Below are 23,852 nucleotides of genomic sequence, written 5' to 3' on the forward strand. Positions count from 1 at the left end.
TCGTAAACATTGCAATACTGTTAAGCAGGGTGAAATTAGCCTTAATTTTCAGGGGAGGACAACTTTTATATATATATAATTTTAGTGACTATTGATTCTTTGTACTTGAATACATAATACATTTTAAAAATATCATAAACATTTTATATAACGAAAATTATTCTTAAACAAAAATTAGGTTGAAGTATGAATTATTTGTTTGAAAAAAAAATCAAAATGATGTAATTGATTAATCATTTAATTTCTACAAAATGCATATTGGAGTTGCCTGGAATTTGGCTCGACCCCTATTTGTTCATATCATTGATCGTTGTACACTTTGCATATATGTCTAGGGTCCAACAGAGCAGCACCCCCTGACGGGGTTCGACCTGACAATTACATATTTTTGAATTCTCTTTAATATTTCTCTTTGTATTGGATAGTTAATAATAATTTAGTGTATTCAAGTATTATAATTTTTGGATTCTCTTTATAATAATAAGACTTCGTTTGGAACTACTTTCTTACTACTTTGTAAAACTAATTTTCGATAAAAATTTTCTTGGAAGCAAAATAAAACTGTGGTCTAAAATCATCCCAAACGAAACCCAAATATGTAGACAAAACGTAGCTGAACAAGTTGGAAAACTGCTTGCTAAGAATTTGATGGGTAACTAAATTATCACAACAGTTATTCAAATCTGCAAACAAGCTCTATGAAACCCTCTTATTCTTCTCCAATAAAAAAGCGAGTAACTTTCATCCAATAACTTAAGCTGAATCAACTTCACTTCAGCAAAAAAACAAAACTTATAAAGCTCTCACCTGCATGAAATGTTCAGGGCCGGATAAGGTATTTAAGAAAAGAATTTGCCTTTGGGGCAATAGTAATCATGTCATCAAAAGTAGCAGTTTCTGAATCTTCAAACTGGAAAGCAGGGGCACAGGTGACACCAACCAGAGAATAATACAGTTCAGGATCTCTGTATGGAGCCTTCACTACAACGCTACCATCAGAAGAGAAAGATTGAACGTCCAGTGTAGGGAAAGAGCAGAACCACACATTAGGTGGAACAGTGTACTGTAGCTTATGGCCAGCTTCTAAATCATGACTGAGAATTGTCAGCTTAATTTGACCGTTATCATGGAGTTCAAATACCTGTTTGTTGTCAAAAATGAGTGGAATTATTTGTGGAAAGAGAATAGAAAGCTGGTAGAAGTATGTGCTTTAGAATAATGAGCATTTTAATAAAAAATTTTGATGGAGTCACACCCAAATGAAATAGTAACTGATATCATGGCCGGATCCCCCTTGATGTCAGGGTGGGCAAATGCCAGACCCTCAAAAAAATAAACAATGTACTAGCAGGAGCATTTTTTATGTTTTGCTCCCTCCCAAAAGAACTTTTTTGCCATAATATTATCATCCTAAGATTCGTTACCCATCTTGCAAGTTCACACTTTGCAGCCGCTTTCACTATTCGCACATCCGATGTTCAAGACGGCTGCGAAGCCGTCGCCGCTTCGCAGCCGTCTTCTTCTCAGTCACATTCTAGAGGTCGCTCGACAATAAAGTTAGAATGATGTAATTTCTATACAAATTTGAAGATAAATATGTAATTGAAAGATAAATGATAAAAAATTTCTCTTATAAATTTGATAGTATTATGTTGGTTTAAAATTGTTATTATTACTATTTGATGTAATTATTATATTTTATTTTATTTTATTTTTGTTATTATTATTGTTGTTGTCTAATTAATTAAAATTTTATCCACCCTGTAAAAATAAATTGATCCGGCCCTGACTGAGATAATCATTTATATTATAGTTGCCACAGTTCCAAAAATGTCTTCAAATTCAATCCCAAATTCCTGTTTATTACCATTAAATAAATGTGTCGTATAGTGATCTGGAGTACCATTAGAGCAAAGCTTGTTTGTGTAAGCCTATTTCCAGATAATAGATTTACCATTAGGAAGATAATCAAAATATCCTATGTTTGGTTATCCTCAAGAGCTCCTATAGTGTGAAAGCCATACCAAATTGGAGTATGAGAGATTTTGGAATTTCGTCTAGGAGTAGAGAATGAATTCCAGCTAGTGGCTTAGTTGTCGAATCCATTTTCATTGGCTCAAATGACAAGTTTAGCTTAGGAAGTGATAAAATGGAGGGTTTATTTCACACTCGAATTCAAATTGAATTGGTAAATATTAAAATTTAATTCATCAATATTAATAAGAACAGTATATCTTTGGAAAAAGAGTCGACATGATTTGGGGAAAAAATAGATGTTCAAAGAATACAAAACATGAAGAGAGAATTAAAATATTTTGGACTATAGATTATCACAAATATAATCTTTATAAGTAGCATAACCAATAAATACACATTTAATAGATTGAGCAAAGAATTTGGAGTGTTCATGAGATGGTAGATGAACAAAATAGACAACCAATTGTATGCATATCATGATAGTTAGGACGCATATGACACAACGATAATAATGGGAGTCAAAGTTCAAATATGATAATATAATATATTAATTAAATAAACTGCCCAATGATTCAACATGGAGTTTAAGTAGAACAAAAGATTCAAGCAATAAAATTCAAATATATAGTAAGTAGGTGAAGATTATTTATGTTTAGCAACACAAATTTTATCGAGGCATATAGGGACATCATACTAAAACCACGATGATTTAAGAAAACCAAAGCTAAACTCAAAGGTTTTCTGAGTAAAAACTATTTGAAAAGAGACACACCAAAAGCTCATTCTATTCTTTTTTTCAAGAAATCTCATGTAGGAGAGCCTAGATGGGAAACTGAAATGTGATAATTCAGGCGAAAGAAAGGTCGATCTTTCTTGCTCCTTCAACGCTCCGCGCCTTCTCTCTCTTTCTAGGTATGAATCATAGTTCAAATATTTCTTTTCTTGATCTATTCTATATAGTCCGTGCTCCAGAGACTAGAATTATTCTATATAGTCCGTGCTCCAGAGACTAGAATAAATATCTGACGAGGTAGAATCATCTTGATAGAGATGACAGGTCCATTCTCTGTATTATCAATAGGATCAATTATAACAAGTCACACGCTCATATTCCGGATGACTGTAAAAAATAATTATGTTTTTTAAGAAAATTATGAAATTCAAGTAGCATATATTAACCCCAGAATTAGATCTTCACCCCAAGAACAAATCATATGCACCATAATCCACAAGCCAAGATGAATGAGGTGGAATATCTATAAACTGTAGCCCTAAGGCTTATAGGGCTTTAATAAATATCTGTTTGACTATTTTAGGAGTTGCATAGAGATAGAGTTAATTTTGTGGTGCCCAAATTTTTGTTCTATAAGATAGAAAAAGATATAATACTATTATTGATAAATATGAAATAATATGAATCATCTTTTTGGATAAGATTAAGTTCAAATTTTGTTATGAATTAGGTTCAAATTTGAATTTGAATATGATTATTTGTTTTAAATTTTGAACTGCTAAACTCCTATAAATAGGATGCTTAAAAGAGCCAGTTTCATTAGGTTTTACCATGCCAGAATTTGTTGGAAGTCTATCACTGCCTGAAGTTTGTTGGGGAAAAATATATCGAACGAAAGAGATTAGGATATAAGAGAGAAAAAGAAAGAGAAAGAAAACAAGAGAGAGAGAGAGAGGAGAGAGAAAATAAGAAAAAGAAAGGAAACAAACAATTGGCTCTTTCATTTGTGGCCATGGTTAACTACTCAGTGCAGTGGAATCATGGTGTTGTAGACAAGTGCAGTAGTCGCTGTGATAAGTTTGGTGGTGCCAGAAAACATCATATGCAAAAATTATAACTCAACATTACTTTATATCTTCTCCAAATCTCTTACTGTGTGGCTTGATCCTTTATTATCTTTTCCCAATATCTAGAAAAATAGGTAAGAGAAAATTGAGCAGCCCTTCTTAATTATAAGGGGAATATTTTCTGTGTAACCATTGATGTATGTGAGTCAATTTCATTACATCATGTAAATTTTTGTCTCATATTTCAATTTTTCTATTGTTTTTAATCCTTGCTTTGGCTCTTGTGATTTATTTTTTCAAAAGACAACTAAATGATTATTATGTGTGGAATCTAATTGTGTTCATCAATCGGGTTGTTCTATTGCCTCGAACCTTAAGTTGGTCGTTCTTGCCGGGGGGTGCAGGAAAGCACCCAATTTTTTTTTTCATGCAACGCTCCGGGTTGTGTACTCGAGCGCCCTGGAGCTGTGCACTCAAGTGCCCCGGTGTTGCACACCCGAGCGCCCCAACGTTGAGCGATAGAGAGCGGAGCACTGCAACAGTCTAGATATGACGTTGTAGCAGATCAAGACAAAAGTTTGAGCGTTGCAACGCCCCAAACTGGCTCTGCAACACTGCTAGATGGACTGGATGATTTTCTTTCTCGTTTTTCTGAAGGGTTGCATCCCTTAAGATTATTAAACTTGACTTTCTCTTGTATTTTGTGATTGTAGATATAAAGAACGGCCCAAGTGAGAAGAGAAGCAAGGAGAGAGAAGAGAGATTTGTACTTATTTCTCTCAATTTTCATAGTGAATTTCTTGGTGTGGTGTGGCTTTGTGATTTTTTCCCCTATTTTGGGTTTTTCCACGTTAAATACTGGTGTCTTTTATTTTTCCGTTATTTTACTTTCTTGCTTGTTTTATCATTGTAGTGTTTACTCCTCATTCCCAACAATGATCTACCTTAAGCAATGCATCTAGAAATAGAAAAGGCCAGTACTTTGTAGAGAGATATCATTTTCTTGCCATTGTAGGATGAACTCACTAGCCAACTAGACAGAAGAAATGCATAAGCTGTAACAGAGAAGAATACAAAGAGTTGTTTGCGGAATTATGTATGTATTCATTACACTTTACTTCCTAAATACATTGGCATATATAGATAGTAAATACAAGTGTGATGTGATGATGTGTGGCGATGATTGCATTGGTTTGTTATGAGGTTTTGGAGAGGACTGACGTGATGTGCATATGGGTATTTCCTCCTGATAGCACGTGGGCAGGTTCTGCTGTTATAGACTACTTAGAACTCACTCGGCCAATTTCAACAAACTACAGTGGCTTCCAGTGGTCTCTTATTTTGCAAATAAAGAACTAGAAGTGTAGTTACTATGTGATAAATACTTTGCCATGTGTCATGTGAATAAAAAATTATTTTTTATGATATAGTAGCGAATGATATACAGCCATTGTTCATAGGAACACAAATTTAAGAAAGTAGAATTTTTATCAAAGCGAAGTAACAAATGAGAGGTTAAGAAAATGTTCATACCGTGTGAGGTTCGCCCATGTAAAAGTGGAAGGTTTCTGCACAAGGGAGACGGTGGAGGAATGATTTGCTTCCAGATGGCAGTAAGAAGAAGATTGCTGAACTAATAGGGCGATCCACCTTGTCTACAAATGATCCAAAAGAGTAGTACATACTGTTTTAGAAAGAAAGAAACAAATTGACCTACTCTTAATCAAGAAACACACAACTTTTTGTTATTTGTTTGTTTGTAGGGAAAGATTTCAATTCCCAATACATCTAAAGTTGGTCTCTTTGTGCACATCATGCAAGATTGCTTGCTAGCTATAAAGTGTCTAAATTTATTCTCAGATGAGGGTGTAAACAATTGATGCCAAGTTTAAGTGAGTTCACACTCGAGCCCTAGCTCGGGTCGAGCTCATAAATGAAGCTCAACTTCTAGTTTGTTGATGTCCTTGAGATTGACAGGTAGCTTGTCGAGCTCCAGAAGAAAAGAGGAGATAGTTTATTAACATTTTTTATTTTATTAAAAAATATCTAATATAAATGAGCTAGTCTGATAGATAGAGCATTAAGCAACATATATAAATGAGCTCGCTTAATGAGTTATGCACTTATGCATTAAGCAACTCAAACTCAAGCTTGAGCTCAGCTTGCGGGTCATCAAGCCTAGTTAATGAGTGCATCAAAGAGCTAAGCTCAAGCTAACTAAGCTCACTTACACACCTAGATTCAATTGCAAAAAAGTTTTAGGGGGATTTGTATATGTCTCACAAAATTTTAATGTATTTATACCTAATATCCAAATCTTTATATTTACTTCTATATCAGTTTTAAACCTAAATCAAAGAAAAGCATATGTATTAAAATGTGAGTTTTACATTAAATTAATATTAGTGGATTTTTTTATGTGCTATGGATTTGAATATTATGTACCTAAATATAAATATTTAGGTGTTATATATACATATAAATAAAGAAAAATTTTGCAATATGATGTGAATTCTCCAAAGTTTTATAATGCAGTAACTCAAGTGGAATTATGTCAATTAAGAAGAATATCTAAATTAGCTCAAGAGCCCTAACCTACTAAATTAGCTCAAGAGCCCCTAATCTTTGTGAAAGTATGGAAGGTCTCTTCATCTGTTAGCTTCAGTTTGAAATGGCGTTCATGTGCCTAATCCGGCATATTAAGCATGCATGCTGGATATACATAGTATTCATAGAGGACATTCAAAACATGGTTGACACAATCCTACACATTTTATGCAAAATCTCCAACATACATAGCTTCAATAATTTCTATAATAATTAGATCATCAATTGAATGGATTAAAAAATTCTCAATGAATGCTTTAGATTGAATGATGACACAAAATCAATTATCAATTTTAGAATCTTTCAAATGAATCGGTATTAAACATAAAACCTGTTGGTGAAATTTAGAGAATTTATAATAGTTTTGATTGAAGAAATCCATAGGATCAGCTAAACTTTATATACTGTCCGATCGTTTTTTTTAAAACCTGATTAGTGAATTGACAAAACATAATAAAATTACTAAAACATTATCATTATATGAAGATCATATAAAATGATAGAAAAAAATATAAAGATAACGATCATTCTCCTCATAGAAATGAAAAAGAAAAGTTATCCAACAGCCATGTATAACTGGAAGTAAAATGGACATAATACAGCAGAAACAAAGCCCAAAGGAAGTTATAACAGTAAAGAGTTTCAAAATCGCCAATCAACCTGCAAAGTGCAATGAAAACCCTAAACCTCGCAAAACATAAATGCCGCAGAAATATAAACCAAAGGGCTAAGTAGAAAAGATTGTGGATTTTTACATTTTGGAGGAAGCTGAGACTTGTTGAGGATTATGGAAGAGTCTCTTAGGGTTTCTGAATAGAAACCTCCATCTGGATGCGGCTTCAGATGCAACAGAGCTGCAATATCCGATGCCTTCCTCAATGAACTCATTGGGGCTTTCTCAGGTTCCCAGCTTAGCAGTAACATATCCTATTTTAATCAATCAATATATATATATAATAATAATTCACTAAAAGTTCCTTTTTTTTCCCTTATATTTTTGTTTTATTTATTTATTTTTATATTTATTATTATTTTTTTATAAGTGCGGATAAAAGAGACCCCAAATTCTTTTTATTATATTTCTTACACTTAGATGCCCAAGTTAGGGGTGCAACTGACTCAAGCCGACTCACGAATTAGCTTGCGATTCAAGCTTAAACATGATTTCAAGCTCGACAGCTTACGAATGCGAGCTCGTCGAGCAGCTCGTGGAATGCGTGGCTGGTGGAGCGAAATCACGTACTTGGGAAAATGAAACGCGAGGATCTTTTCCGGGAAGATGAAATTGCGACTGATGCTGGCGACGAGGACTGACGCTGGTGATGGACGCCGACAACTGACGCTGGCGAAGACGGCTCAAATTGCCGCTCGACGAGCTTGTTTTCCCTTGTCAAGTCGAGCTCGAGTTGGACTTTTGAGCTTGACTCGAGTTTGAGCTTGAGCTCGAGCACGGTATTTGACAATTGAGCTCGACTCAAATAATTCCTAACTCGAGCTCGACTCGACTCGACTCATTTGCACCCCCTTGCCCAGGCAGCCTGCGGTCATTTTAGTATAATTTATTATGTGCAGCGGACTGCATCCAGACTCCAATCAGATCAAGTCAGCCTTACATAATTTGTATATAATTTTTATATAATTTGTGTATAAATTGTACAAGCGTTATGTATAGATTGACCTACCATGCTTTGATTGGAGTCCAGATAAAAGCTATGTCCAGACTATGCATCTAGTAATTTCTCCATTTTTGGCCTTACAACCAAGGTTTTTGACCTTTTGGATGATTTACAATAATGATTGAGTCCAAAAAATTTATTTTTTTCAAGGTTGGTTTGGTTTGAAGTAAAGTGGGTGTAAATTTTTTTTTTTTAATATAGCTTTTGAATTTATTGGTATTTGATTAGAGGAAAATATATGCATAATAAAATAAAAGGATATAATGTAAACCATTTTTAGGTAAAATAAACTTATCTGATTTTAAGCAAAAATCATTTTCATTATAAGCAGGCTTTTTTGGCGCTGCTTGTTGCCATCCAAAATCACCACCACCTGCTACCATCCACAATTGCCACACTTGCTACCGCCACCTATCGTCGGCTGTTATTTGGTCCGGTGAACGGACGTAGAGCTACGTTCGGCCGGCACTGAGATCGCGCCACGTAGCAAGCACAAAACCACGGACCCGACCCGACTAATAGTGGGTATGTCGCACGTGCGTTTTTTAAATACATGACAACCCGGTATTGCTAGGTATTTGTCGATTTTGCTCGACAATAATGAGAAATACCATTATGTGAAGACAAATACTGAGCAATACCGAGTTTTTCTAGAAAAACTCAGTATTGCTCGATATTGGTCTTCACAGAGCGGTATTTCTCGTTATTGTCAAGCAATACCTAGCAATACACGAACATAGCATTCCCGGGTTCCGGTCCGGGTCAAGTCGTCGGGCAGCGCGGTAAAGAGTAAGAGCACGTGGCGCGATCTCAGTGGTGACCGCACTTAGAGCGACGTCCGGTCACCGGACCTAATAATTGTTCCACAATCGCTGAGAGTGCCACTTTTTGAAATTGTATGTTTTTTTTTAATAATAATAATATTTTCTAACCTAATCCTCCAATTAATCGTCTGCCATGACTTTTCAAAAAGCATTCAAAAATAAAATCGTGATAACTCTGAGAAACTACGGTATAGCTTCTGTAGAAAAGTTAGGTTCGTTTGGGATAGCTTTTTTATTGATTTCTAAAACGGACTTTTAATTTAAATATTTTTATTGGGAGATTTACCTACATACCACTTAATACTATGTTATTTACATATCTAACACCTAAAACTTTAATATTACATGAATACCACCATATATTATTTTAATATCAAATATACCACTTACATTTCTTTCCTACCACTCATATATTTCATTTCTACCACTCATATTTGATATGAAAATGAACTATGGGTGGCATGTATGTAATATTAAAGTTTTAGATGTTAAATATGTAAATAGCATAGTATTAAGTGGTATGTATGTAAATCTCCCTAGATTTTATTGTTTGAGACTTTCTTTTTTTTGCTAAAAGCATTAATGTTTTACATATTTTGAAAATTAATATAATTTCATTGCATTTTAAATAAAAAATAATTTGAAAACATACAATATTAAATTTAATAATGTATGTTTCAATTACTATTTTCACTAAGATTTTTGGATTTTGATTAGAGAAAATCAAAGCAAATACATTTGATAAAAGTTGATTTGAAATACTCAGCTTAATATTTTAAAATTGTCAGGAAATTCTACAACATATAAATAATAAATTAATTATTTTTCAAAAAAAAAAAGAATAAATTTACTTCATATTATTTATCATAAAATAAATAAAAAAATTCCAATCAAAATATATCCAAACTTCTTTCCATATTTAATAATATTGCAGACAAAAGTCCCCAACCCCCACAAAAAAAAAAAAAAAAAAAAAAAAAAAAAAAAAAAAAAAAAAAAAAATACAGAACATATTAACATTAGCAAATCCATTAGATTCACTGAAAGAAAACTTCGAGATCTTAATCATATTTACCACCCCTCCCAATTAGTCAAAGGCTTAGTTTGTGACAATTTTTTTACTGCTTTCTATCGAAACTTTTTAATACAACTTTTTTAAAAGCAGTAAAAATTAATATCCAAAAGCTGTACCAAACGAAGCTTAACTTATCTTCTAACGTTTGCATTTTTGACAGAAGTGATCATCCTCCATCTCTGATGCGCATCCATAGCAGAAGGTGACACCGCACCTTCAAATAGAAGAAGAGAAAAATTAAATAGCAAATCATTATGAAATGGTGCTAATAAGTACAAATGTGCCTTTATGCGTTGCTAGTCGCGCATATAAATGAATGATGCTTCTTTAGGGCATCTCCAACCGAAAATTTCATTTTTCACTCCAAAATACAGTGCAATAAAAAAAAAGGCGTGATTCATCTCCAATCAAACTCCATTTTGCGCTCAGGTAACCGTCTTTCTCCTTCGCGCGTTTCTTAGGCAAATCCGGTAGAGACTGAAAAATAAAACAGGTGAACAGTGCAACGCCAATTTAACGTCGCACTGTTCACCCGCAACCAAATACCGGAAGTTTTGCCGTTCGGCTAGAGTTAACGAGCGTGCCATTCATGCGTTTGGAGTTCGGATGGAGAAGGGCCTTATGATTTGTAAGGATAGCAAGTTACATGGAATTTTTATTCTGTGCGGAGTCGGGAGCCTCCAAAGACCAATAAAAATGTGCCACGGCATCCAAAAAATATACCGCACTCGGTACGGAGCTCGGTACCCACGCTTGGTACCAAGATCGGTACCGGCACTCTCGGTACTAAGCGCGGAACCAGACGGGAGAACCGGAGAGGTACCGAGGGCGGAACTGGATGGGAGAACCGTACGGTGTCCGCACAAAATAATAGCTCCTTACAAGACACAGAGAAGGAAAGAGTTTATTGCCTGCACTGGATAAACATGCACCCGGAGGTTCTTTCCACATAAAACTTGCAATTGGGGCATCTCTGCCACTTGCTTTTCTGGGCCAAGTTAATCAGCGTTTTATCCTCATGGTTCTCCGTTTCCAGGAACTCACTGCAACTAAGACCTGAATGCCATGGAACCCCGCAATGAGCACAAAAAAGTCTATGACAGTGTGGGCACTCAGATTCCTGCATCACCTCTTGGCCCCTTTCATCTATAAGAAGTGCAGAGCAATCCTTGAACGGGCAGTAAAACTTCACTCTGACAGAGGACTCAGACAAAAGATCACACCAGCGATCAAAAACCTCTTTTGTGATTATCAATTTGCACGCCAATGGTTCCAATTCGATATCTTTGCAAGCAGGATCTGGGCACTTAATCAGAGTCGCCTTCATGTTGACCTTGGTTTTGATATAGGAGCGCAAGCATCTGGAACAGTAGCTATGCAAGCAACCTTTGATGAGAAATAATTTAGACAAGGGCCTGGGTTGCATGCAGATGCGGCAGTCCCTCATTCTCTGGATCGGAGCAGAGCTGGAGCCCTGGTGGTAGTGTTTATTGCAGTCTGGGTCACCTTGAGGATAGCAAAGAATTAAGAATTTCCATGTATATAACTGAATTACATTAACAGATTTTTCAGTGATTTTATAAAGATGATAAAAAGTTCAAAATGATATGAAAACAGCGAGAAGATTTTCCGTCGCTAACGTGTAGTTCCTGACTCCTGAGATAAGAAGATGTTAATTTTTCAAGGATAAAGATATGTGCCATACGATGGGCAAATATAAGGACGCAGGAGAGAAAATGGATTAGGAGAATATTTAAAAGATTCATGTCATGATTATTCGATAAGTTTTACGCTAACTGTCGACTACCTAATGCAACCCTCCCCTTTTCTCATCCAGAACTTGGGACTTGACAACGGCAGTGTTGGTGAATATATAGAGATATTATGGAGGTCAACCTTAGAGTCTAAAGGTTTTCGGTTGAGTAGATCTAAAACTGAATACATGAAGTGTAATTTTAGTAGTAATAGACCTAGTGAAGAGATTGTGACTTTGGGCGATCAAGTCATTAATCAGAGTACACATTTTAGATATCTTGGAGCTATTGTTCATAGTGATGGTGAAATAGATGGAGATATTATCAAAAGAATTCAAGTTGGATGGTTGAAGTGGAAGAATGCATCGGGCTTGTTGTGTGATAGAAAAGTACCCTCAAACTTAAGATAAAATTCTATAAGATGGTGGTGAGACCTACAATGCTTTATGGTATCGAATGTTGGCAATTAAAAGAAAAGCATAATAGTAAGTTAAGTGTTCCAGAGATGAGGATGCTGAAGTGGATGAGTGGCTTTATCCTTAGAGATAGGATACAAAATGAGCATATACGTGAAAAGGTTGGAGTAGCTCCAGTGGAAGATAAGATAAGAGAGAATCGCCTTAGATGGTTTGGTCACATAAAATTGCGGCCTTTCGATGACCCGATTAGGAAAGTAGACCTATTAGATTTGACTTATATTAAGAAAGGTAGAGGTAGGCCTAAAAAGACTTGGTTAGAAAATATTAGAAATGATCTTTCTTTATTAGATTTAAATGAGATTTTGAATTTTAATAGGACATAATAGAGAAAAAAGATTCATGTAGCTGACCCCATGTAGTGGGACAAAAGATTGATGATGTTGTTGTTGTTGTTATTAGGAGAAAATTTCACTTGAATGTTTCAAATTTTGTTAAATATTAAAATTTTAAATTTTATTGGAATTTAAGCACCAAGTATTTTATTTTAAAATTTCGGAGCATTTTGAAAATCATAATCCACTTTAGTTGAAATTTTTTATCAAAGCGACCATTATCAGGATGACATTAAAATCAGTTGATGTATTAATATTTGTAATATGAAATTTTATTTTTTAAAAATAGACCAACTTGTTGAGATTCGCTATCAACATTATCATCATTGAAGTGACATTGAAATCATTTTAAGTTTTATATTTCATAAGGGTGACCTCCTGGGAAGTTGCACCAACAAGACAAAACCATAAGACTCTTAAATCCTAAATACCATGGATGAATCATCATAAAAAGTTCAGATTGACCTGACAGTTGCACATAGAGGTGTGAATTCATGATGGTGGGTCCCTTAGGGGCTGCTTGGAAACAAGTAGGATTTAGTAAATATGGTAAATCTAGATTTAGTAAATCTTGGGTATGTTAAATCCTGAAAACTGCTTGGCAAGATAGTTGTTAAACTTTTTGAAACTGTTTGACAACGTAATCCAAGATTTAAGATGATTAGTTCATTTAAAAATTAAATTTTAAATGTTTTGAATTTATTTTATATGTTAAGTACGAGTTAGCTATTAATTTCAATTTTAATTATCTTCAATAAATTATAATGGTAAATAATATAATTATAAGCTAGCTTAATTATCAAATAATTTAACTAATAAATTAATTATTAATTCTAGTACTAATTATCAAATTATTTATTTAGAAGTTAATCTAATAAGTATTTAATATCCAATGATATTGATACTTATCAAATTAATTAGTTAATTATTTTTTTAAATAACTATCTGTTTAACTAGTGCTCCTACTAAGAATTTAATTATTTATTTTAGTGTTATTTAATTAATTTTAATTATTAATTATCTGATTGATCACTTAAGTATTCTACTACTCATTAATTACATAGTAATTTCTATTTCAAATTATATCAATTAAGCTAATTATATTTAATTAAGTTAAATTAGATTATTTATTTATACTACTAATTATACTAATAATTATTTATTTAATATAATTAATTATTAATATTTAAATTGTATTAATTAAGCTAAATTAGATTAATTTATAATTTGGATGGTAGGTTGTCTAGGGTTTGCTTTTCATCTTATCCATTTCTTCATTGATGTTGCTTTTCCTCACAGCCATTTCTTCGTTGCTACTTCGTATTCGGGTGTTCGCATTAAGTGGTGTTTTGACTTTGTGTGAAATAGTGTTTTGAAAGAGTCGCTAAAGAATCTTCTATTCCCCCTTCGACCACGTTAGATTGAAAGTCACGATGAGAGCTCTCTTACTGTGAAGGTAACCATCTTTATCCCTTTTGCATGCTTCTTCGTCCAAATCCCATAAATCTGACAAACTCCCGGATTTAGTAAATCCGGGATTACGGGCGAAACCCCATATAGGTGAGGATGGGCAATTGCCCCACCCTCAAAATTAATTCTACATATGAGGGGGGCAATTTTTGAGATTTTTCCCACCCTCAATATATTTCTACATACAAATGGGACAATTTTGAGATTTAATCTTATATATTTTTTAGTTTTTAATATTTAATTATTCATGAAATGAGTTTGTCCACCCTAAAAAATATATAACTGGTTCCGCCCCTGTGAATCGGGATTTACCGCAAAAAGGTGGTAATGGCAGATTTATTCCGCCATGAGATTTATGCGAAGTCAAAATCCTGTTTGACAGGATTTACACTAAATCCTGTTGCCAAATAGCCCCTTAGTATAGTTTACAAAATGACCAACTTTAATGGAAACAACTCAAACCGTATCATTCTTTGACGTCTTCTTTGGCAACGACGAAAATATACAAGGTTACATCGGCCGTATCTTGTGCCAACTGACATTGTCGATTAAAGAGCACCTTCCACCAAGTTGTTGGACCATCATCGGCCATGCACCGCCTCCTCCACCACCGACTGCCTTTCCATCAACGAAGATCCTTGGCGCCATCTTCTTCATGGTAATATCTTTCGTTATTTGGTTTGCTTTCCTCCGCTAAAGCCCAAAGAGTGCATGAGTGAGATGGTACTCAAGGAGAATCTCTCTTTATTAAATGGTGGATTATATTATGAGCACTTAGTACTTGTTATTTGTCTTGAATTTTGATTGGATTGTTCGGTTCATATCAAAAGCACTTCTTTGCCTAAGCAAATATACACTTTAAATTCTTAATTCTTCTCTTTTGCAAGCAATAAGTTTTAATCAATTACGCTTTAATTTCTCAGGTAACTCCACGTAGTTTTACATCATATAAACTCCTTATATGCTTTTACCAGTTTGATTTTTTAGCATATTCAACGAAAATTTTTCCTAATCTAATTCCTAAACATGCTGACATAACCATAGCCCAAACCCTAAACGATCTACACCAGCCCAATACGAACAAGATTAAAGAATAAGACCAGGTTAAAATTTTTATGTCAGATAAGATTTTCTACAGCCCAGTACCTCTGCATCATCAACACGAAGTAACCAAGATATCATACACAATCTCCTCAAAAATTCATATCAGAAAATAACAAAGTACGCAGTAATGTACCTTCAATCCCTGGAATATGACGAGAGTAAAGAGCATCCGTTGTTTTCTGGGTCTCTGCAGGTTGACGAAATTGAAAACCATCCAAACTTCTTCCGAGCCCTGGATCACCACGAGGTCCAAGAAGAACGCCTACCTGGCTGCTGGTTCCTGGAAGATTTTGTTTAGATTTCAATGTTTGCCCGAACTCGGCCATCAGGTCCAGTACCTCGCGTATCTGATCTGTGGGACGTTTATGCGGAGGCAGAGGAGGATCAGACCCCCCCTGCAGCCCAGCTCTCGGCTTCGGAGGACGCATATCTAGCAGGTGAAAAGTCTAGTGCAGCGAAAGCAAGCGGCTCCCGGGCGGCGAAGCAATCTGACAGGCCGACCGACGCCGGGTAGTGTTAGGGCTTCGAGCACAGTAGCACTAGTTAGAAGAAAATAAACCATGCAACTTTTCTATTTTTGGTTTTATGACCTTAATCAACAGATTAACATTAACTACATAAAATTAAGGGGTAATCTTTTGGCCACCACCCAAAAATATCTCATCAGCTCAAATGTTCGAAAAAGATAGATATTATAATTTTAATGTATTTTTATTAAAAAAAACATAAATAAAAATTATCATAAAAATATATTATTTTTTATTAATTATTTCTATGATAAAAAAAATAAAAACAGCTAATTGTTGTAATAAAAAATAAAAAATAAAAATTGTAGGTATCATAATTAAAAATTTTGAATAGCATATTTTTAGGAGGATTTACATACATAACCACTTCTCATTTACATATCTTTCATTCATTATTTACATACATATATAGCACCCTAATTAACACCATTAACAAACTCATGGGATCTTATTGGAGCTCATACATCAGTCTTTCTCTCCTTGAGCTCCACCACCAACTCATCAAATTTTGTTGTTGTCGGCGGTCGATGCCTTTTCATGCCGACATTAATAACGTGACATAAGGGCTTTTATAAAATAATATAAAATATCTAACCGAACAATTAGAAGATGATGACTAAAATGAAAAAAAAATCAACACACAATCCATTGTCCACAATAATCAACTACAATAAATTAGGGTTCAAAAGCACCATCAACCTTTCTTTTTTTTTTTTTTTTATGAAACACAAGTCAATCAAGATCACAAAAAGATAAAAGCACGAAAGAGGAAGGATTGATAGTTAACTGCAAGATATGCGGTGACAAAGGTGATGGAACCGAGGTTGGCGAAAGCGATTGGACCTGCAGGCCTGAGAGTGGGCGATGATTGTATTTTGGAATTTAGGGACTGTTGGTTGGCTATAAAGTGAATGCAGTATAAAGTAAATACTTTGAGACTGTTTGATAGTTTGTAAAATGAATGCATGGGAGTTTTTTTTTTTTTTTTGATTTGGTGTATACAAAGTAAAATAAAACCAGTTCATTCTAAATACTTAGAAGTTGTTTGATTGAGGGTCTACAAAGTAAAATAGAAATATTCTAATTTATATTTTAAGTACACATTATTCATTATAATTTTATGAGAATTTAAAAATATTTACATACATTAATAAAATACTTTTCTCTACAAGCTATCATGACTCTCAACTTTTTAGTAGACTATCAACATGTCAATTATAAAAACAACAGTGCATGTAATCTATAGCATACTGATTCTTTTTATTTCAATGAAGCTCAATTGAGTTGAGTTAAAAGCTACACCAACAAATCTCAAAATATTAACAATATTAAACCAAAGTTTCAATACTCAATAAACTTTACGAAAACTATAACGATATTGTTGGCATTCAAAATGTCTTCTTCAATTCTCCTTGTATATGCTATCATCAACCACCTATTCTCTTATGGTAAAAATATCTGCAATATAAAACAATAATCTAACTGATATAAAGATTAAAGAATGAAATCTAGTACAAAGTGTTGAATCCACGACATATCAATTTCGTTCTTCTGATGCAAATGAATCATTTGTTTAACTCTTTTCGTATCCATCGAGCCTTTGATTCCTTAGGTTTGGAGATGAAGGAATGGATCATTATTGTGTTCTTGAATAACTTATCATATATAGAATCAATCTCTTCCACCTAAAACTCTGGAATGCTATATAATTGTATCATGTGCTCACTAAACAATTTTCTTTCCTTAGAAGCTCTCGTTATTGTTTGAATAACATTAACAACTTGATCTACATTGTTAGCCATCATTGCAATATAATTATGAAGACTGACAATCAACATACCTTTTACTCTTTTTCCTTTGGATTCTTAGAAGATGACGACATTACTCGCTTTGTTGTTCCTATAAGGTATTCTTTAACATTTTGTTCAGGATAATCCACATCTACTGATGTATCCACAAGAGTCTCCCCACAAAACCAACTATCTCCTCATCATCTAAGTTAATATGTTAAGTACCAAATAAAGCTTGGCAATTTTCTGACCTAGCACAATCTTCAATTGCTGACTTTCACCACAAAATTTCTCTAATTCCATATAATTTGGGAGAGGAATATTAATATATATCGCATCTTTTGGAAAAGGCATGTAATTATTCAGATTAGTAAGATTGTATCTTTACATTTGTATTCATCTAGGTTCGAAGCATTACTTGGATATGCGATAGAAACTCCTCTTGACCTATCAAGATAGTTTTCATATTGTCATCCCATGACTCACCAGACTTCTTTCTTAATTCTTGAATGTGATTCCAAACACTTCTTTGATATCTAATTTGATTCTTGCATTGCTCACCCGTGACCTTAATATCAAAATTCTCTTTTAATTTTTGTGCTGCACTTGATAAATAGTATCTTTGAAGCCGTTAACACTTCATATTAGCATCGACATACTCACATATTATCTGTTATAACTCAGATATCCATTCGGGTTTTAGACTCCTTATAAACTTTTTTTCTCTTCTTAGATTTGACCCTTGATGCGCTAGATGGACCTTGTGAGTCCATTAATTCTGTAAATAACCATTTAAACCTCGAAAATTCCTTCAAATTGCCATTTATAATTATCTTATAATTCGATAACATCATAAAATTTGATCAGAGATGTCTACCCACGTAATAAAGCAATACTATCCAATATATATTATAAACTTGATTTTTATTCCACATTCTTGAAATGAAATTTGACCATATGAGGGGAAGAGAGAAATCAGGAAGAAGGGAATGCTCTCAACATCAAATTATTCCATCTCAAGATGGAAATATATGAAAAAAAAATTCAATCATTTGTCAACTGTTTGCAACTATTCCAATTTATTGCATGAATAAATTCAAAGAACAAGCAAGATAAGAACAAAATCCAAATAATATTGAACCATGGTCAGCGCTCACAAGTCATAGTCAACAACGAAAGTATACATAAAAGCAAATATCTTATATGGCCAATAAAAGAGGGCTCTACATCCATAAAAAAAAAAAGAGCCCTATAGTTAGTGCAAGTGATTAAGATGCAATATTCGGAAACAAGAAAAAACATAACTATAATCACTGCAGGAAAATTGTCAATTACTAATGACTTTTATCGGCGGTTTCGATTACTTTTCCGGCGGTCTATTAACTGCCGGTATAACCGCGTAGGAAACTAATTGCGGCGGTGAATTTCCGGCGATTAATTTTACCAGCGGCTTTCCGGCAGCTTACACAGCGTGTAATTTCCGGCGATCATACAAACTCTATCGCCGCGTATTTTCTGACACGCAACAATAATTATCTTATAATTCGATAACATCATAAAATTTGATCAGAAATGTCTACCCACGTAATAAAGCAATATTATCCAATATATTATAAACTTGATTTTTATTCCACATTCTTGAAATGAAATTTGACCATATGAGGGGAAGAGAGAAATCAGGAAGAAGGGAATGCTCTCAACATCAAATTATTCCATCTCAAGATGGAAATATAAGAAAAAAAAATTCAATCATTTGTCAACTGTTCGCAACTATTCCAATTTATTGCATGAATAAATTCAAAGAACAAGCAAGATAAGAACAAAATCCAATGAATATTGAACCATGGTCAGCTCTCACAAGTCATACTCAAGTAACTCAACAACGGAAGTATAAATAAAAGCAAATATCTTATATGGCCAATAAAAGAGGGCTCTACATCCATAAAAAAAAGAGCCCTATAGTTAGTGCAAGTGATTAAGATGCAATATTCGGAAACAAGAAAAAACATAATTATAACCACTACAGGAAAATTGTCAATTATTGATGACTTTTCCCGGCGGTTTCGATTACTTTTCCGGCGGTCTATTAACTGCCGGTATAACCGTGTAGGAAACTAATTGCGACGGTGAATTTCTGTCGATTAATTTTATCAGCGGCGTTCCGGCAGCTTACACAACCGGTAATTTCCGGTGATCATAGCGCCGGTGACTGCCGGTTAATTACCAGCGGCATACTGGCCATCTCGAACGGCAGTTGTACTGGCGGCCGGAGCGCCAGTTGACTGTCGGTTTAAGGTGTGGACTAAACCAAAAAGATATGGACTTGAGGCCGATCATTGACGTAATCCAACTAAAGTAGAGAAATATTTGATCAAACCATCTTCTTTCTAAATACAAGTAATAACTATTGCATACATATCCTTAATGACTTGAATAAAAGCATTATTAACACCTTTCTTTTCTATAACTCTTCATAGCGTTTCTCTTGAAACTTTATCATATACTTTCATTAAATTAATAAATATCATGTATAGATCCTCCATATTTTCTATATACCTCTCCATTAAACATAATAAAAAAATGTATAGCTTCCCCAATTGACTTAGCTTGCATGAATCAAAATTAATTTTGAGAAACATTAGCATCACACCACAATCTATGCTCCAAAACTCTCTCTCCATAATTTTAAAGCATGACACATTAACATTAAAAAATTAAGCAAAAAAACAAAATTCAAACCTTCAGTTCGGGGACGAGATCGTCGGCGGGTTTCGGCGGCAGAATTCGGGCGTGATCGGCGGCGAGAGCGAGGACGAGATCGTTTGTTGGAGTTAGGGCGTCGGCGACCGGAATCCTGCGGAGGCAGCCAGAGGCGATTGCGAGCGCAAGCGTCAGGAGGAAAAGAAGGATACGCGAACAAATGAGGAGTAAGGCTCGGTTTGGCCAATATTAGTTCAATTTCCGGCGGTTTAGACCTATGGAAAAAATTTACTTAACACCGACGGCTAGACCGCCAGTAAATGCGACGTGAAAATAGTAGAACCATCGGCCTACCCAGATGTTATTTTACCGCCGGCATATCCGGCGGTTTATTATTACAAACCGCCGGGTAATCCGCCAGCTAATAGTAGCGGTCCAACAGCCAGTTTAATCGTTGGTAATTCCGGCAGTTATTTGACCGCCAAAATTACCGTCGGTAAATGCTGATTTTCCTGTAGTGGACACGCTGCAACTATATCTTTCCAAAAAAATAACTTACAAAGGTGGTTGTAACAGATAAATCTTTGGTGTTCCGACTTAGCAAAGGAATAAGCATCCTCGTTAGCAGTTTCAAGAACATATTCGACACCACTGAGAGAAAAATACATCAAAAATGGATACTGGATAAATGTACTTCCAAAAGTTAAGTTACAAATACATGATTTCCAGAAAATACACGAACTAGCATCAGAGAACAATTAAATGCAAAAACTATAACCAGGGAAGTAAATAAGAGATGAAGCTCCGATCTATGGCGTGGGCATTCATAGCCATCATTTCTACTAATGTGTTTGTGCCCGATGATGTGGTGATAAAGTTGATTGACGAAGAGGAAAAAAAGGGGAGCATAAACACATACAGTCGCTAGAGTAAATCATCGGCCTATGCTTTGGAGAGTTTGGAATTATGTGGATTGATGATACTTGGCCAAAGAAGTTTGCGAAAAGGATCCTGTTGTTGCTTCCATGACTTCTGATCCGACAGGAAGAAAACATAGTCGAAGGGGCGAAGTCGAACAACAAGGATCCAATGAAGCAACTCGAGCAAAACTCTACCTCGCACGAAGAAACAACGATGGGTTCTGCAAATTGAGAAGAAACAATGATGTTTCCTGCAACAATGGATGAAGAAACGCTCTTGCCCGTGCTTGTGAATTCCTATTTCGCTCGATTCAAACTATTTTACTTTACGTACAGAATGACCTAACGAGGAGAGTTTGCAATTCATTTGAATTTTATTTTATTTTACTCGGTGTCAAATCAAACACCTAAAAAAGCTAAAATCCATACATTTTATACTCAATTGTCATATTTTTATTTTATTTGAATATAGGTAAATAGTGATATATGTAAGATATATAAATGAGAAAACATTAACTAGTATGTATGTAAATCTTCTGATAATATATTATAAGAATCACTTTATACATTTTCCATTCTTAAGTAACTTCAATATATCATAAGCATTTGCTATGTTACCTAACACATGCTTTGAATTCTTAGTACAATTGTTATACAAATTCTCCCATCATTGAGTTTCTAGAAGGAATCAAATTCCAAAAAAATAAAATAATGCTAGAAGACAAGAGACTTGCATGTATCTTAGATTTAGAAAACTCAAAAATTCAACAACCACATTTTAATATAAAGATCAAATCCTTAGGAGGTTAGAAGAAATCCCTTAACACATTCGAATCGTAGACGATAAATAACTAAATATGTCAATGAAATTGGAGATTTTTCTGGCCTTAGACAAATAGTCTTATAAAGAACTAATTATTCTATTCAAGAGAATGTCTAATTGGATTTTGATAATTAGGTCAATTACATAGGACAAAATTAAGTTGCACGATTAGCGCTAAGCTAACTATTATATTAATGAATAGTGGGGCTAACTCCTTAACAAAGAACTATTAATGTAAGCTTAATTAAGGTTTTAGAAATTAATTCTAAAGGCTTTCTTAAATAATAAAAGCAAAATAACATACAGCATATATGGTTCACTTTGTCGTCATATGGGAAGCTTTTATGATATTTATAATCATAATTATAAGATAATTTAAGGGAGAATTTTTCTATATAATTAATACACCTAAATATTGCTTCCCCCGCCTTTTCAAATTAAAATTACAACTCAATTGATTAATAATAAGGGTGTAAACGAGTTGACCCGAGTTTGATTCATCTTTAACTTAAGTTTGAGCTCGATTAATTAATTGAGTTCGTGCGTAATTCTATGAGTTTGAGCTCGAGCTCGAGCTTGTGTGTAGTCCTACGAGTTAGAGATGGCTTACGAGTTAGTTCGTCTATCGTAAAAAAGAGAAAGTGATTATGATTCAAATATGTATTATTATGAGTTATATCTATTTTGATATTAATTTATCTTAAAAAATTGTTAGTTGACATCACTAATCATTTACACACTTATTAATATTAAGCATATATATAATTGATCCATGATTTTATGTCCACAAGAAGTTTAAGGTTTCATTTGGGAAGACTTTTTTATTGCTTCTAAAATATAGTTTTAGTAAAAAATTAATTTTTGTACTAAAACTCTATTTTAAAAAGAAATAAAAAAGTCGTCCCAAGTTGTAATTATTACAAAATTCTTTAAAAATGCTCTTTCTAGGAGCTAAATGATATAAACCATAAGTTAATTATATAGAATTTAGATGCATATCATAAATTTTTTATAAATTCAAATTTAATACTTTTTTTTTTACATTTACTTATATTTATGCATGTCATGATTATTCGCCAATTTTTATACTGATCATCGAGTAGCTAATACAACCCACCACAATAGAGAAAACAGATTCATATAGATGGCCCCATGTAGTGGGATAAAAGCTTTATGATATTGTTATTGTGCTTATATATATGCTAAAAAAACATTTCTGGCGACTGCTCCACGTGTTAAAGCCCTAATTTTTATTTCCTATTGCGCGATTCCTTCCACTAGCAATTTGTCTGCTCCTCTCCGCGCTCGCTACTGATCTGCTCCTTGTGATTCCCTTCTTCGCTCAAATTACTTAATACTCACATTACAATGCCTTGCCGCTCGATCCCTCCTCACTCAACATTCCCTCATGCAAAATGCCCTAGCCGAATGCCTCTCTACCTCTCTCGACACTTTTGTTGTAATAGCACAAACTCTAAACTATCGAGATATTGTCCTTTTTGGCCTAAGGGCCCAACTGTTTTGTCTTGTTTGTGAAACTTCTTAGGAGGTCACCCATCCCAGAATTTCTCTGGGATGAGCATGCTTAACTACAGAGATTCTTAAATGAAGTTCAAATCATTACACAAAAATTCGTCTCGATATTTAAGACTTTAGCTTCATTTACTTAAGTGGTTTCACAATTTCTCTCACTTAAGTAACTAACGTCCTCATCAACATCTTTATCCAAGAACTATCTACCAATCAGATGTGATTCTAGAGGTGGCCCTATAAGTTCAGGTGGTGACTCACGTCTTGCAGCACTTTATTCCCTATTGGGTTCAAGATATGACTCCTATGCCTTAACACTTTATTTTGTATATCACTTAGTTCCTATCTTTTGGTTGAATTATTTTTCCGATGTCATTCGTAATAGCCCAAATTCTTAAATTTTGAGATATTATCCGTTTTGGCCTAAGAGGCCCACGGTTTTCTCCTATTGGTATAACATTATA

At 34.2% G+C, this 23,852-nt stretch overlaps 2 protein-coding genes across 3 annotated transcripts; both read right to left on the minus strand.

The window, feature by feature from the left end:
- Positions 1-620: 620 nt before the first annotated feature.
- On the minus strand, positions 621-7,347 carry LOC110101832. Its single transcript, XM_020829898.2, has 3 exons — positions 7,140-7,347; positions 5,311-5,432; positions 621-1,141 (listed from the first exon to the last, which is right to left on the minus strand). The coding sequence occupies exons 1-3, from the start codon at positions 7,306-7,308 to the stop codon at positions 821-823; spliced, it is 612 nt and encodes a 203-aa protein (XP_020685557.2). The 5' UTR covers positions 7,309-7,347; the 3' UTR covers positions 621-820.
- A 2,556-nt stretch (positions 7,348-9,903) lies between these two features.
- On the minus strand, positions 9,904-15,651 carry LOC110101830 (probable E3 ubiquitin-protein ligase RNF144A-B). Of its 2 annotated transcripts, none has more exons than XM_020829897.2 (3): positions 15,232-15,651; positions 10,871-11,456; positions 9,904-10,173 (listed from the first exon to the last, which is right to left on the minus strand). In XM_020829897.2, exons 1-3 carry the CDS (start codon positions 15,524-15,526, stop codon positions 10,098-10,100), a joined length of 957 nt encoding a protein of 318 aa, XP_020685556.1. In that variant the 5' UTR covers positions 15,527-15,651; the 3' UTR covers positions 9,904-10,097. The 2 variants fall into 2 exon arrangements, with proteins under 2 accessions (XP_020685556.1, XP_020685555.1); XM_020829896.2 differs by having other exon boundaries at positions 10,871-11,465.
- Between the last annotated feature and the right edge of the window lie 8,201 nt (positions 15,652-23,852).

Source organism: Dendrobium catenatum, unplaced genomic scaffold, assembly GCF_001605985.2.
Source record: "Dendrobium catenatum unplaced genomic scaffold, ASM160598v2 fragScaff_scaffold_1226, whole genome shotgun sequence".
NCBI lineage: Eukaryota > Viridiplantae > Streptophyta > Magnoliopsida > Asparagales > Orchidaceae > Dendrobium > Dendrobium catenatum.

Coding starts and splice junctions, on each gene's coding strand:
- LOC110101830 (XM_020829896.2), bottom strand. CDS start 15,526: ATGCGTCCTCCGAAGCCGAGAGCTGGGCTGCAGGGGGGGTCTGATCCT. Junction 11,466..15,231: donor TCATATTCCAGGGATTGAAG/GTACATTACTGC, acceptor GCTATCCTCAAG/GTGACCCAGACTGCAATAAA. Junction 10,174..10,870: donor TGCATGTTTATCCAGTGCAG/GCAATAAACTCT, acceptor TTCTATTTGAAG/GTGCGGTGTCACCTTCTGCT.
- LOC110101832 (XM_020829898.2), bottom strand. CDS start 7,308: ATGTTACTGCTAAGCTGGGAACCTGAGAAAGCCCCAATGAGTTCATTG. Junction 5,433..7,139: donor GTCTCAGCTTCCTCCAAAAT/GTAAAAATCCAC, acceptor GATCATTTGTAG/ACAAGGTGGATCGCCCTATT. Junction 1,142..5,310: donor ACATGGGCGAACCTCACACG/GTATGAACATTT, acceptor GACAACAAACAG/GTATTTGAACTCCATGATAA.